This window comes from Neovison vison, chromosome 13, assembly GCF_020171115.1.
Source record: "Neovison vison isolate M4711 chromosome 13, ASM_NN_V1, whole genome shotgun sequence".
NCBI classification, from domain to species: domain Eukaryota; kingdom Metazoa; phylum Chordata; class Mammalia; order Carnivora; family Mustelidae; genus Neogale; species Neogale vison.
Window position 1 is genome coordinate 16372063 of NC_058103.1, and position 16569 is coordinate 16388631.

Below are 16569 nucleotides of genomic sequence, written 5' to 3' on the forward strand. Positions count from 1 at the left end.
GGTGCCTGGATGGTTCAGTTGTTAGGCATCTGCCTTCAGCTTGGATCGTGATTCCAGGGTCCTAGGATCGAGTCCCACTTTGGGCTCCCTGCTCAGCGGGAAGCCTGCTTCTCCCTCTCCCACTCCCCCTGCTTGTGTCCCCTTTCTCACTGTCTCTCTGTCAAATAAGTAAATAAAATCTTTTTTAAAAAAATGTTGAAGACATCTAAAACCTATTTGTTTATCTCCCTTTTCTCTCTCAGTATTGGTGACACAGCAGTCCTCCTCGGGACTTAGGTATGGCGCATTTGATTTATCACTGTCTCCGCTTGCTTCTTCATTCTCTCTGCATCCAGGCAGTTGCCAAGTCTGGTTGATGCCGACTCCATAATGTCTCAAATCTGTCTTCCCTGTTACATTTTCACATAGACTGTCCTGCTTAAGGCCTTCATGATCTCACCTGGACAGCTGCAGTTACCTCCGAAACGATCTCCTGTCCACCTTAGTCTTTGCTGTAAAGGAATCTTTCTGAATCACAAGTCTGGTGATAAGAACTCCTTTGCTCAAGAATCCCGAGGGGGCTTTCTGTTATACAAAATGTGAAGCCTGAGCTATTAAATGTTATTCAAAGCCTTTATTTAGAATCTGGCTCCTGGCTACTTTTCCAGTCTGTCCTCTCCCATCACATGTGTTTTTGTGCAACTCACTCAGAATTTGTTCGTTTCCATGCCTTAGTTTTTGCTACCTTCTCATGGGAGATGTTCCCCTGTCACCATGTCTGACTTTATGCGTCCATCCAGGCTCAACATAGATGCTGCTTGGTTCACAACCGTCTCGGGAGCTTTCCTGGTATAATCTGAAATCTGGCCTCTGTACTCAGAAAGTAGGCAGACACCAGGGAAAGAGGCAGGCCACTCAGTGTTGGTAGGTGGCAGTTCCGGTGCCAGCAAAGGGAACTTACATACGAGGCTTGTCTTGGGCAGCAGCAAGATGAATGGATCCCCATTCCTGTTGCCAAATCTTAGAAGTTTGTAAAGAGGCCCTAACTGGGGCACCTGGGTGGCTCAGTGGGTTAAAGCCTCTGCCTTCTGCTCAGGTCATGATTTCAGGGTCCTGGGATCGAGCCCCTCATCGGGCTCTCTGCTCAGCGGGGAGCCTGCTTCTCCCTCGCTCTCTCTGCCTGCCTCTCTGCCTACTTGTGATCTCTGTCTGTCAAATAAATAAAATCTTTAAAAAAATAAAAAATAAATTAAAAAAAGAGGCCCTAACTGGGCTCAGTCATGTGTGCTGTGCACGTGTTTTCAACACATCACCATCTCAAAGCCGTGTCCTTAGAGAGGGATCTGGGAGCAGGAAAAGGCAAGTGGCACCCACATTCCAAGGATGGAAGGCGGGCTGAGGAGCTTCTCAGTGCCCTGGGCCAGCTCGTGGGTCCGTCGGCAGCCGTGTCTTTCTCACGGCGCTCCCCAGCAGGTGCTCCTTCGCTTGGATGCATGTCACTTCATGCCTCACTCTGTGTCTGGAGAGCTGTCTCCTGCCTCGGGAAGCTTTGGGGGCAGTGTCCTACGCCGCATCAGAACCTGACTCGTGGGTAATACTCAGTAAATGTGCTCATTCTACCAGACTGTAAGTTACTTGGTTGAGGATGGGGACCCATTTTTCATCATTTTTTTTCAGCGTTGGTATAGGGCATGCCCTGAATACATTTTTGAGTAAAAAAATGAATGAAGAACCCGCTGCTGCCCCAGCCAGAAGTCATCTTTCCATGCTCCCTGCTCCTATAGCCCCTCATTAGTTTCTCTGTGTAGTAAACCTGTCGTAGTGATTTTGCATCTCTTTCCTTCACACAGTTAGATCTGTGTGATGACACTTCCTTCTAATCTTGCACCCTTGCACTAAGCAGAAACTTGTCACAGCCTTGCTAAGTTGGAAAGAATTTCTCTTCTGCATTTTGTTGGTTTTTATATCCTTTTTTAAAACTCTTCTTCGGGGGCGCCTGGGTGGCTCAGTGGGTTAAGCCTCTGCCTTCTTCAGTTCAGGTCATGATCTCAGGGTCATTAACTGAATGTCTGCTCTGCACCAGGCACTATGGTAGGCTCTTTATGGCCATGATTTCTTTAGTCCTGGGATGTAAATACTTATTTATAACAGGTAAAGCTGGAAGGATAAGTGACAATTCTAAGGTCACACAAATGGCAAGTGACTGAACTCATGATTCAAACCCAAGTCTGCCTAGCACCATGCTCTTCCCCTCGCCTCTTCCCGCCGCCTCCTGTGGGAATCAGGGCTCTAACCTCTCATCAGCTGCACATGGCAGCAGAGTGCCAGCCGAGATGGTACTTGAGCCTGCAAGAGAGAGCCGAGGACTTGAACTTGCTGTTTTCATGATTAGAAGTGCTTCTCACTCCAAACAGGTTGAGAGGTGTGTGGCTTTGTCTAGATTATCAGTTATTTGTTGAAAGAACAAGTGTTTGTTGAGTGAACTCTGCATCAGATTATTTTATGGTGAAAGCCATTGATCCTTTGAGCAGGCAAAACTCAGCCTTCTTAATCTGCAGAGATGTAGAAAGAGTGGATCGATTTACTGTGGTGGTGGCAGTTCTCATTGACTCCTAAAAACCAAATGTATACATTAGAAACACTCTCAAGCAATTTGGCTGTTTTGTGAGGTTTCCCAAGAATGTCTCAAATCCTAATCTGGAACTCTTTTCTGGATTTTGGAGCACTGAATGTTGATATGCATATCTGTGTCATGTAATGACAATGTTCAACAGAAATGGGATACATGACAAGAGAACTTGGTGTTGATGTACTAGAACTACAGAGATTCCCAGCTTTTCCTAACCCCTTTTAAAATTTAGTTAACATTATAACTCACATCTCTTGGTGTTCAGAGTGTAGATTTCTTGAGGTTCAGTTTAATGGCATCCAGGAACTGATACAGGAGTTGAAACTGTCTTAAAACATGTTGGTTGGTGTGGCTGATGATTTATACATCCTCAGGAGGTGCCCTTGAAACAATGGTTAAAAAGGTAGCTGTTTAAGGATGATATTTTTTTCATGTTCTTGATTGAATATATTCTCTACTATTTCTCTAGTGATGAAAATGATGTAGTAAGTGCAGATCAGGCACTTTTGGTTTTCCTTTTCTTTATCTTGAGGAAAGTGGATCTTGGTCCACTGGTGTTTCCTCTTCAAAGATTGCCTTCGGTTCTCGCTCAAACACTAAAACCAGTCAGAAGGACTTGCCGCTGCATTTCCCTGTTCCAGATCACTCAAAGCCCCAAGGCCAGGGGGAATGAAAGCTTCCAGGGCAGGTTCTATTGATCTAGCCATATTCTGATCAGTCTTTGCATATGAATGGCACGAAGACATTTATTCTCAAGGTGATATTGGTGTAGTTCTGAGGACATTATGAATGCAGATTTAGACAAATTGATCTTCATATCATCCCAAGTGATTCTTAACCTTTTCGGAGTCAGTGATCCCTTTGAGTGTTGCATGAAGGCTCTCTTCTTCTGGGAAAAAAAAAAAAGTGCTTAGACTTAGAAATTTGCTTCAGACTTAGAAATTTGCATTCATTTCAAAACGTCCATAGACAGCCCCCAACCTAGGCTTCATCTCGATGCCCTTTGGACCCTTTGTCTTCAAGTTAAGAACCTCTGAAAATTTTAAGATAGCATATGGCCAATAATACCAGTAATTTGGCTAAAAGTGATCACCTTTATTCACACATTCTGTATATATTTCAGTGATATCCCCTGAGTAGGGTGTCATGTCAATGAAAGCAGGGATTTTTGTTTTGTGCGTTTTTTTCATGGTTCTGTGCTTGGTGCTGAAAAGAATGCCACAGAGTAGTTGATAAATATTCATTGGATTAATGAGATAATCTTTTGATGCTGCATCTCTTGGCCTCACTTGAGCTGAGACGAGATCCAGAAAGCTGCTCTGGGAGCGCTGTGTCACCAGTTGACTCCCGTGTTAAGCTGTTATTTGGTCTTTCATGTTGAATTCCCAATCTCCATTTTGATAAATAAGATACATGACATTTACAAAGAGCCTGGTGAAACTGACTTTCAAGATCTGTTTCACTCAAGATAAAAGGAAAACCTGAAATGCCAGATCCATCCTTCGTAGACGATTTTCATCACTGGAGAAGTACTAGAGAATGTATGCAACCCAATTTCAGATGGAGTCTTCAGTGCCAAGGAGAACATTGTGCAGTCAAGGAATGAAAAATGTATGCAAAGCTCTTATTTCCCGCATTTGAGAACCTTGCCCAAGGCTTCAAGACCAGGTAAAACTCGTCTCTAAAATTATACAGGGCACTAGCAAGAGCAACACTTACCTCCCTCTAATCACTGATTATTTTATTTCCCATTATTGCAACGCAGTCCCTCCCTTGTGGTATTTGCAGAAAGAGGTCATTTGGAACCTTTAATTTCCTCTCTGGCCTTCCAGTGACATTAATCACTTTTCCACTCACTAGTGAAACTAGCTGCTAGCTAGAGGCTGTGGGGGTTGTGTGTGTGTGTGTGTGTGTAGGTATGTATTTAGGACTAGATGAGAACCACTTCATTTAATATATAAATACTTTTGTGCCTGCTGAGCTAAATTCTGAGGATACAACAATGAATGAGATATAGTAATTTGTGGGTCAAGATAGGCAAATAAACCTGTAGTTATAATATAGTACAAATCATGGCATGCAGCTCTTTCAGCTCTACCACTATGCTCTTTTTTTTTTTTTTTTTAAGATTTTATTGTATGAGAGAGGAAGGGAGAAGGCGGGGGTGGGGGGTAAGGAGAGACAGACTCAATGCAGGGCGCTCAATCCCAGGACCCTGAGATCATGACCTGAGCCGAAGGCAGACTCTTAGCCGACCGTGCCACCCAGTCGCCCCACAACCACTATGCCTTTGAAACAGTTTAATGACAAGGCTTCTTTACAGCTAAGGGAGATTGTTTATAAAAAATAAATTTGACATTGGGAAGTAAAATGCAAGGTAGTAGCAGCAGGATTTCAGGATCTTACTGCGCTGAAGGGGTTTGAAGGACTTTCTTAGAGCCAATGATAAAATACCAAATTAAGCTTCTGATCTTTCCACTTCCACGTTGGGGATAATCCCTGCCTCCTGGCATAGTTACTTGCTGGTTGGATTTCCCCCAGCAGCAATGATAATCCTTGGTACTATGTTAAGAAAAGTAAAGGTCACGTGATAACCCATAAGCCCCAGTCAGCGGAGGGCTGCATTTGTAGAGATGGAGAATTCGTGGTCTGCTATACGTGGAGAGTGTCTTGTCCTTAACGGGCTGATCACAGGCATACACGGAGGCAGATGCTGCTTTCTGATCAATCTGGTAGTGGCTTGAGGGCTCACACCGGCTGCCAGCATCTTATTTTTCAGTAAGCTGTGTTATCTTGTCAACATCTACTAAAACTTCACCATCCTTAAGTATCTGTTTGATTTTGTGGTTCCATGGTAGCACTGAAAGTGACCGCACATCAGGTCATTAAACACTGATTTAGGGAGAACGGTGCCTGGAATCCAGGATTCCATAGTCACTGCCTTGAGGTTCAGGAGCAGATGCCCCCGGAGAGGCTCCTTCAGGCCATAGCCTCCTCTTATTACTGCTTTTGGTTCCAAACTCCTGAGTGGAGTTTCTAGTTGGTGACTTGGGCTAGAGAGTGTATGATCCATTGTCTTCTTTTGCCCACCAGGCCTCAGTCCTCAGGCCTAGACCAAAGCCATCTAGTCAGACCTCTCCCCACCCAAGCCCACCCCCTAATCTTGATTCTCAGGCCGTTCTGTTGAAGAGAGGCATGGAAAGATAAATCTAAGAAAAGGTATATTTGCCTTAAGGCCCCCTCTCTGACCCTCCCTTCTTAAAATGCCGGGCAGCGCCATCTTGGCTTACCAGCTGCATGGGAACATAAATCCCAAAGAGGGCTGATGGAAGAAGAGACCATGATCAATGAACACATAAACTCAGGAACTTTTATCCTCTGATTACAAAGCAGGTCTCCAGCTACAAGGCCCAGCATTCTTCCTGAGCTTTAGGCGGAAAGTGAGAGGAGCCCGGCAATGGTACATCCTGCATCCCAGACTTGGTAGCTTTTGCCTGACTGCCGTGGCTCTCTACACGTCTTGGTTTTCCTTAATAGCCCCTTTCACCCCAGCCCATGAAAATAGCACTAGATTTCTCTACCTACACCACAATTCTGACATAGCACTACTCTCACCGGAACCTTTGAGCAAACTTCCTGTTATGTCTTAGGTCAAGAGCAGAATCTTTTAGTCTGGCATTCAAGGATCTCCCCAGCCCTTTTTCTTTCTTTTCCTACCTTTTATTGTTCTGAGCTTTAGCCAAATTAGACTGTTTCCTGTTTTTCAGACATTCTTCCTGCTTATCTGTCTCTGCATTTTTACTTAGGCTTTTTTGCTCTAGGAAACCATGACCACCCTGCCCTCCCCCCTCAGTAATCCTCTTACCTTTTAGGCATAGCTCAGAGGTGGTCTTGGAATTTCCTTTGCCTTTTTATTGGGCCAGTTACCACTTTCTAGCAGCCTTAAATATTATCTGTCTAGGTGTCTTGTCTCACTTACTGTATTATCAGTTCCTTCATGGCTTAAGGGCAGGGACCACATTTTAATCTGTGTATCCCCTTAGGATTTTGAAAATTTATTTTCATTCAGTTAATAACATCATAGTGTATTACTAGTTTCAGAGGTAGAGGTCAGTGATTCATCAGTCTAATATAATAGCCAGTGCTCATGACATCCCATGTCCTCCTTAAGGCCCATTTCCCAGTTACCCAATTCCCCCCACCCTCCTTCCTGTTCCCTTAGGATTTTACCCGAGGCCTTGCTTATGCTAGGCCATGCAGTGGATCTTTATTGGATTCTCTCTGAGGTTTGAACTTCTTTTGCACATTCAGGTGTGCAGCATTTCTAGAGCATTCCAACTATAGCTACAGTGATCTAGTTAGGCCCGGCCCTCGATCTTCTTTGGATGCCAAAAGGTTATGTATCTGGGTGGGTGGTGGGTATATTCTGGGAAGCCATCAGGGCAATGCCATCATATTTTAATTATAGCACTGGCAGCAGCCCTCCTTTTAGCAACAGCAGTAACAAGCAGTAACACTTGGGCGGGCCAGCCTCCGGAAATTGGCCTCCCTCTCTGTGTTTCTCCTACCCCCTTTTCAATCCATCACCTGTATTTATTCCTGCTGTAATTTAAACACCTGTCTAGATGGAATGCAGGCAATGTGTCCTTACCCCACACATTCAGATATTTGCTCACCTGCCTTATTCGGAAGGCTGGCTCTAAGATAAACAGAGTTGGTATTAAAAGAAAAAATGCACCGAGGTCACCGTGGCAATGGACATGAAGAAGGGAACAGGAGTGGAACCTCTGGATAAGCTGCTCCAGGAGAGTGGTAGCAGAGGAGGAGGAGGAGGACAGCAAGGGGTGAAGCATCTGCCTAAGGTTTAGGCAGCGGAGGGATTCTGTGACTCGATTTTCCCACAGGCAATCATTCATTTAGCTGGCTAGCCTGAGAAAGGCCCAGGTGGAAGAATATTCAACAAGCTGATTTTTTTTTTTAAGATTTTTTATTTTATTTATTTGACAGACAGAGATGACAAATAGGCAGAGAGGCAGGCAGAGAGAGAGCGGGGGAAGCAGGCTCCCCGGCGAGCAGGGATCGATCCCAGGACCCCGGGATCACGACCCTAGCCTAAGACAGAGGCCTTAACCCACTGAGCCACCCAGGTGCCCAAGCTGATTGTTTTTATGTGTCAATGTCTTGGTTGTTTTTTAATGACCACTGTTTCTCAAGGCAGCATCACAAGTAGACTCGGGCTTTTCCGAACCTTGTTCTAAACTGTTTTATCCACGTTTGCATCCTTGGCAAACTGAATGATTATTCATGTCATCATTTGAACATCCAGACAACATTGAGAAATAGTAAAATTTTAAATTTCCTGATGGAATTATCTTCTCTACTCCTTTCCCTTGCTTACTCTTCACCCCATCAAGGTATTTCTTCCCGTTTTTGAAGATCCCCTGACCTTTGTGCAGGGGAACCCTTGAATTCTCTCTCTCCTTTGTCACCATCTCCTATGACAAGTCCTTCCTTGACATTAACTTGCATGTGAATTACCTGTGGATCTTGTCAAATGCAGATTTCCTTCCCTGGGGCTGAGACTGGCTAAGAGCTTGCTTGTCCATCAAGCCCCTAGGGATTGCAGTTGCTGCTGGTCCATGGATGGAATTGTAAGCACCAGGCTCAGTGGGGCAAGGCAGTGGGAGTACCACAATGCCTAGAAACCTTGATTTTCAATCAAGGTGACCAGGAATTGAAACTAGGGGCTGACATGGAACAATTATTTGTGCTTGGGCAAGTTATTTTGCCTCTCAACCCCAATTTCCCCATCTGTAAATGAGGGCAATAATTCTACCTACAGAGTTATCTTGAATATCAAATGAGTTTATACACACACACGTGCGTGCACACGTGCCCACACATGCACAGAGAACAATGCCTGGCAAAAATTAAGTGCTCATTGAAGTAAGCTATCATTAGTGCTAATAATACAACTTTGTTGTTACAATTACTGTAGTGAATCTGAGAGGTTTTGTATTTTCTTAAAAATTTAAAATGTTTTAGAGGTCCAAACAGACTTAAACAGTTCTTATAGATGTGTACTCTTTCTCACACATAAAGATGTTGATATCCATTATCAGCAAGACATGTTATTTGTGTCATAGTTTCAGTAATTAAAAAGGTTTTAAACTATCCCACCTGTCTCCCGGACTGTTGTGACCAGTGGCTTGAATTCCCGAGTTGGCTAGCCTAGCCTTAGTAGCATAGAATCTGGTTATTGACCCAGAGAAGCCACCTGGCCCAATGGCTACACCCTCTGCCTTAATAGCCTAAAGTTCCTAACAAAAAATGATGAGCTATCTCTTTCATTACTGATGCTATGTCTTTATGTGCTGTAATTCTGTCCTTTAAAATTCTTTAGCATGAAATGTTCATCGTTAATGAAAATCAGATACATATATGCCATTTTCCACTTTCTCTTCACCTAATGAAACTTTGTTTACCTGGAGGAATATAGGGGGACAGAGAAGCAGATGCAACCTGATGACAACCATATTCGTCATCGTCCTGTCCTGTTAAGGAGGACCTTCAGATGTGAAGCCTAACTGGCTTGTAGAGTTTAAGACCTGGCCCAATGCTGGGAGACCTGCCCTGCTCTTAGATCTTCCCTAGTCAATGCCAGGTGCTTCTAGGGCCACAGTTGATGCTTGGGTCCATTTTTGTTCAGTGACTCCTTCTGCCCATCCTAGGAAAAAACTGGGAAACTGAAAGGAAGAACCAGATGCTTTCTTAAGTCATTTAATCTAGAAATGATTCACTTGGACCAAACTCTTAAGAAGGCATCAATCTGTACAAATAAGATTCAGCCAGATCTGGTGGAGGCTTTAGAGCCTTCATGTGGCTATCACTACTGTATTAGATGATACAGACTGTAGAACATTTTCATCTTCACAATATATTCTACTGGATTGTCCTGTTCTAGAAACAGGGGTTGAAAAATAGGTTCATCTCCTTTGTCACTTCTGATTGATCGGCATTGGCTGTCTGGAGGACTGTGTAAAGAAGGTTCTGAGGCCATATCTAAGTGAGCCCCAAATTGTTTGATTATTTACTACAACGTATGTCCTAGGAAGACTGAGCTGGGTGGGTGGAGGTAGTCATGGCATAGGTCCTGGATGTCTCATAGACAAAACCACAGAAGTAAGAATAGAATATTTAAAATAGAGGGTCAGTTGTTATTATTTAAAGAGACAGGTTATATTTTTAGCAGTAATTTTTTGGAAAGAAAGATGAGAAGCTTTAATAGTTTTGTTATTCTTTATAATAATCTCTCATTAAGTATTGGTCCCTTTTGCTATTTTCAAAATAAATTAACAATGATGTTTTGCTTTTGTGTAGAAGGAAATCACAATAGCTACCCTTTTTTGGTTTATCCATGAAATAAGGAATTGATGTTACATGTAAAAAGAAAATCCACCAGGAATCTAAAATTAGTTTCATGTTCATGCCATGTTTTTACTATACCTGCTAAGAAACAGAACTGATTGAGGATGGGTGTGGGTTTTTTCATGCGCTCTGGTGAAGGATATTAACAATATGCATGTTGTTAACAAATGGGGAATAAAATTTAAGGCAAAGAAGGAAAAAGCTGGCATAGTTTGGTAAAATCGATTCTTGTATAATCACTACTGTCAGAATTTGAGGAATCTAATTATATTTTGAAAAATTTCTAATAATTAAGGATAATTTAGGATAACTAGGGCTGTTTCCTACTAGTTTTAAAATGGGAAAATGGATTTTATTTTTTTTAACTATTTTTTAAAGACTTTATTTATTTATTAAATTTTTTATTTTTAATAAACATATATTTTTATCCCCAGGGGTACAGGTCTGTGAATCGCCAGGTTTACACACTTCACAGCACTCACCATAGTACATACCCTCCCCAGTGTCTATAACCCCACCCCCTTTCTCCCAACTCCCCTCCCCCAAGCAACCCTCAGTTTGTTTTGTGAGATTAAGAGTCACTTATGGTTTGTCTCCCGCCCAATCCCATCTTGTTTCATTGTTTCTTCTCCTACCCACTTAAGCCCCCATGTTGCATCACCACTTCCTCATATCAGGGAGATCATATGGTAGTTGTCTTTCTCCGCTTGACTTATTTCACTAAGCATGATACGCTCTAGTTCCATCCACGTTGTCGCAAATGGCAAGATTTCATTTCTTTTGATGGCTGCATAGTACTCCATTGTGTATATATACCACATCTTCTTTATCCATTTTATTTATTTATTTGTCAGAGAGAGAGAGAGAGTGAGTGAGCACAAGCAAGGAGAGCAGCAGAGGGAGAAGCAGGCTCCCCACTGAGAAGGGAGCCTGATATGGGACTCGATCCCAGGACCCTAGGATCATGGCCAGAGCTGAAGATAGCCACTTAACTGAGCCACCCAGAAGTCCCAGATTTTATTTTTTTTTAAAGATTTTATTTATTTGTTAGAGAAAGAGATAGAATGAGAGCACAAGCAAGGGGAACAGCAGGCAGAAGCAAGCTCCCCACTGAGCAAGGAACCTAATGCGGGGCTCGATCCCAGGAACTCGGAATCATGACCTGAGCCGAAGGCAGACGCTTAAACTGACTGAGCCACCCAGACATCCCTAGAAAGTGGGATTTTAAAACAAGAGTACCACTTCTGCAACTATTATGTAACCTTGAGCAAATTAGTTGCTATAAACTCTCTGAGCCTTAGTTTCTCCATCTCTGAAAGGGAGTATAGCAGTGTCTGCTTCCATGAGTAATGGGTAAGGAGTGAGATATAAAACCTCACTTTTAAGTACTGGCCATTGCTACTGCAAGGACTCAAACATTAAACTATGTTATTTGGGAAAAGTATACCACATGCACTTGGAGGAAAACATTCCCTGTTCTCATCTTGGTCCTGCACTTAGTAGGTATTTTTAGTGCGGTTGTGATTTTTGTGCAATTGTTTACCCTTAGAGTTATGTGATTTTAGTTTCCTCTTTTGTAAAATGGAGGTAACAGTAGAACCTGCTTCAGGGGGCTTGCTCAGGATTACACGAGATAACGCACATTGTGACAACGCAAGGACATCTGATACATGACACGTGGTGAACATTCAGTAACTTAGCTATTATGATGAAAATGATGATGTTTGAATTAGGGATGGCCTTGCCAAAAGAGAGAAGATTCAACAAATCTGATACTTCTTTTCCTTCCCATTCACTAATCTCTAAACCATACAGTTGATACTAAACATGGTGAAGTGTGTACATTTTGTTTATTTTATTGCTGTTCCGCTATAAATTATTAATATGCCTCTATTATTAGGGTTTTGGCACACTAACGGAGGCAGTAATTGGAGAAGCTGTTAGTTATCACAAAGCCCTTTCTCACTTACTGTTTTTATAAGCTGCAAGCTCGTGTCTAATTTGAAAGGCCAGGGAGCAGAGCAGCAAGGAAGAAGGCTCAGTGTGGGGCAGGAGTGAAGTCAGTCCTACAGGGAGCGGTTTGATCGTCTGACAGTCTGACTGCTTTTGCCACTGAGGTGCAGGAAGAAGGCAAGGCTCTTCCAAGACTCCACAGACCAGAGAATCCTGCCATAACCTGCCCCGGGATCTTCCCTCCCCACTTTTCTTTAATCCCTATGTGTCTTCTCCCCTGATAGCAGAAGAAGGGGGTCCGAAATGATAATAAGGCAAGGTTGGCTTCTGAGGCTGCTTCTGAGACAGACCCACATTGGAGGGCGCAGCTCTGGTGTCCTGGACCTCAGCCTCCACAAGCACCAGGAATCACTCCTGAACTATGGAAAACGCGTTCTTCCCCAGAAAAATATTTGAGTCCTTTGGTGTGAAGACCTAGTCCTAGGCCGTTTTCATGTACTGAGTTCTCTAATTAGGGATGAGGCACTGTACAGTTGCCAAAAAATAAATGATCTATGTTTCTTTCACAATTTTCAGATGAGGGGCACCTGGGAGGCTCAGTTCCTTAAATGTCTACCTTTGGCTCAGGTCATGATCTTAGGGCCCTGGGATGGAGCCCGAGTTAGGCTCCCTGCTCGGCAGGGGGCCTGCTTCTCCTTCTCCTTCTGCCATCCCTCCCCGCTCATGCTCTCTCCTTCTCTCAAACAAATAAATAAATAAACTAAAAAATAATAATAATAATTTTCAAGTGAAAAAGACGTGACAGTGCTCCAGAATTCTCCTATTTGTAAATGTCAAAATTACTAGGTTCTTAGGACAGTTTCCCAGGGGAACAGCTTTCCTGGCTTGTCCATCTCCTATGCCTCTCCTCTCTGGCGTCTCACACACAGCCAGCACCTGCATTCACTCTGTGCCCTCCCTCTTTTCAGCATCCTCTCCCTGTGCAACTGATTTTGAAATGTTTTACCAACCGTCCTTTCTTTTCTGACTCATTGCACAGGCTTTAAGCTCACCTCGTGTCTGTATTTCTCATCATACCTGACATTCTCTCGTTTGGATTATAAGGGTAACCCATGCAGTTCACGAGTATGTATCTATGTGCGTGTGTTGAAGGAAAATGGGTCTGCTTTCTGTAGTTGTATAGTGTGACTTTTTTTTGTTCTTTAACTTCAGATATTAGCATGGTTCTTTATCATTAAGAATTCCTCGAAAAATCGGGCAACACTTAATATTCCCTCATATGCACAGAGCAAAATTTACTTAACAACACTGTTAGCCATTTTGATCTTCCCATTTTCCAATATTAAAAATATAAAATATTTCCAATATTTCCAATATTCCAATGCTTCTTTTCACTAAAATCTGTTCACAATATAGGGTCATGAGTAAGAAGATGAGTTTTGGAGTTCCAAAGACCATGTTCCAGATTCTAGTTCGGCCATTTGTTCCCAGGCCTCAGTTTCCTTCTTTGTAAATGGCGATTATAATGGTTCTTACCAATAAAATTATGACAGTTTAAAGTGGGTTGTATAGGGGTGCCTGGGTGGCTCAGTGGGTTAAGCCTCTGCCTTCGGCTCAGGTCATGATCTCAGGGGAGCTTGCTTCCCCCTCTCTCTCTGCCTGCCTCTCTGCCTACTTGTGATCTCTCTCTCTCTGTCAAATAAATAAATAAAATCTTTGGGAAAAAAAAATAGGTTGTATATAATGTACTCATTTATATATTTTATATTTATATAGAGCTTCACACATTGTAAGTTCTCCTAAATAGTAATTGCAGTTATAATAATCACTATTGTTAATCTTGGGCAGTTAGTTTTTGTTTTTTTTTTGTTTTCTTTTTTTTTTTTTTAAAGATTTTATTTATTTATTTGACAGAGAGCAGTCACAAGTAGGCAGAGAGGCAGGCAGAGAGAAAGGAGGAAACAGGCTCCCCACCGAGCAGAGAGCCCGATGCGGGGCTCAAACCCAGGACCCTGAGATCATGACCCCAGCCGAAGGTAGAGGCTTTAACCCACTGAGCCACCCAGGCGCCCCATCATGGGCAATTAGTTTTTAGCACAGATGCTGAAAGTTAGATGGTAGTACAAATACTATGATGCCTTTAATAATATTGCCAAATTCTGGAATGATTCTACCAATTTATAGACACATAAATAGTATAAGTATGTATCTAATATCACCCCTTGCCTAAATTAGGTAGTATATTTTTATTATTGTATATCCATGTATACACAAAAATGTTATTTGTAATTTGCGTTTCTTTGATTGTCAGTAGAAATGTCTAGTTTTAAATGTTTAGTTGGCTAATTATATTCCTTTTTTGTAAATTGTTTATTAGGGTCAGTGCCCATTTTTCTTTTGCCTGTGCGTCTTTTTTCTAAATCAGCAAGTAATTGTGTGTCATAAGAATCATTCTTTTATGTATAACTAAAATTTATTGTGATTTCGAACTTGCAGATGAGGAAACATGGGCCAGAGAGGCTAAGTAGTTTGCTTAGTGTGTCAGACAGACCCTTGCCTGGCACAGAGTTAATACACAGTAAACTCTTGCTGTCTTTGTTACTAATCTTTGTATTTCACAGCACCTGGCACAGTCCAGCACTTTGCACACAGTAGGGGCAGAATCCGTGCGCGGTTAACTTCTGCTGGCACCAGCCACCCTTACTTCTCCTCTTTGGTGTGCGCAGAAGCCAGCCTTTAATGGCCGCCCTGGTCACAGCCACCGTTTCAGCTCAGATGATCAGCATCTCCTCAGCTCGACTTGATTTTCTCCATCTGTTTTTTAATGAGACTTTTTGAAAATGCTGTAAAATCAGGTTATTTCCCCCTCACTTCATTTCTAGGTAACAAACCTGAATTTGGCAAGTGGCGTCATAAACAGAAGCAGTGCTTCAACCCCCCCCACCCTTCGGCCTGTCATCAGTCCTAGTGGCCCGACATGGTCAATACAGTCAGACCCCCAAGCTCCTGAGAGCCACTCCACCCCTCCTGGAAGCAGGTATGTGAAGGGTCTTGGAGCCAGCGTTTGGGGTGCAGAGACAGGCTGGGTCTGAAGAGGGCCATTCTCACCTTGAACTCCCTGCACTGACACCTGGGAGACACGTGCCTTTCCGCCTGTCCCAGTCCTCTGGCACTTGAATGGAGAGCCTCGGTTTACTCGTAAGGCAGTTTGCAGGCAAACCAAAAGCAAAGGAAATTTCTGATACAATTCAGACAGGTTAAAAGAGGAAGAATTCCTACTGTGTTCAATCCTTGCCTGTAGTCCACATTTTCTTGTTTTGACTTTTGACATTCTCCCCTTGTCTCCTCATTCTTGTTTATACCTTGTACTATGTTGTGTCTCATTAACTTTGGACTCTTTTTCTTGAAGGACATACTTATTTTTTATGTTTTCATCTGGGTTATATAATTAACCTCAAACAGCCTCCCTGGACAACGCTCATTTGGGAAGTGGGAAGGAAATTTCCTTTATGTAGTTGAGCAAAGAGGCAGAGGATAAAATCCAAATAGATTCTGGCCATAACATAAGCAACTTGTAAATTAAAAAAGAAGCCACTGTGTTGAATTCTAGTCTCAATCCATATTTTAAGTCTCCTATTTAAAAAAAAAAAAATGTAAGAAATGGATTCCCAGGAATCTTGCATTAGTGGCTATTAAAAATGGCTGTGATTGCATCTGTCCCTGAGTGAAGTGAGCTAGAGAGGAATGTGACTGTTACGATGAAGTATTCTGCTCCCTCCAAGTAAAGAAGCTCTGCCACAGATGTCCCAGCGAGTCCCCACCCCGCACCAGCACTTCCAGCCTCCACCAGCCGGCCAGCTCTTAGCCTGCTGCCTTGCCTCGTGCTTGCGAGAGGTGACCAAAGACTTAAGGATGAAAGAAATACCTGTTTGCCATTGAAGTATCTGTTAGTGTCAGAATTATTACTGAAGGAGCTAATTTGGGAAGCAGAGACTCTGCCCAGGAAGCAACATAAACATAAGCACATTACATCATGCTTGAGGACAGTGTCTTTCATACCAGTAACCATTGTGGTCAAGGGTGAAAAGAATCATCTTAACTGAGAGTTATAAAGAGTTGAAGACTGCGAGGCACGACTGTTGCAGGCAGGACATCCTCCCACGAAGTTCTCTGTGCAGAAGTCTGTCGTTTGGTGATTTACAGTCTACAGAATAGCCACATTCCTAAAACACAAGTCGTAAAAAAGAATTCTGTTTATACCGTAGAGCTTTATTTTCCATATAAAATATTTCCAAATATTCCGTTTTCATTTTACAATCAGAGCCTTGTTTCTATGGCAGACACGTTCCCTGCAATCTTAGGGTATATTATCTGCCTGTAGGACAAGGCTGGAACCATTTTCCATACTATAAACAAAATGTCGAAACTCCAACATCATGGCTGGGTTCAGAACCTTCTTTGGGTAGCACCTGTTTGGCAGTGCTGAGACCCAGAAAGATGTGGGAATCCGTCCAGGTCAGAGTCCAGACCTAGAGTCCAGCACTGTGAAAGGCCTTCGCCTAGCCAGACTGTGCTTTCCT

General features: G+C 42.9%; 1 protein-coding gene across 20 annotated transcripts in view; it reads left to right on the forward strand.

The window, feature by feature from the left end:
* The window catches only part of TTLL5 (tubulin tyrosine ligase like 5), a 279659-nt gene that overhangs the window by 129186 nt on the left and 133904 nt on the right, over positions 1–16569 (forward strand). For all 20 annotated transcript variants that reach the window (XR_006381664.1, XR_006381662.1, XR_006381665.1 and 17 more), the window contains one exon: positions 14872–15026. Coding sequence is in view for 16 of the 20 variants with exons in the window: in XM_044230835.1 (XP_044086770.1) it covers positions 14872–15026 (155 nt within the window). In the remaining 4 variants the exon portion in view is untranslated. The remainder of the gene's footprint in view (positions 1–14871; positions 15027–16569) is intronic.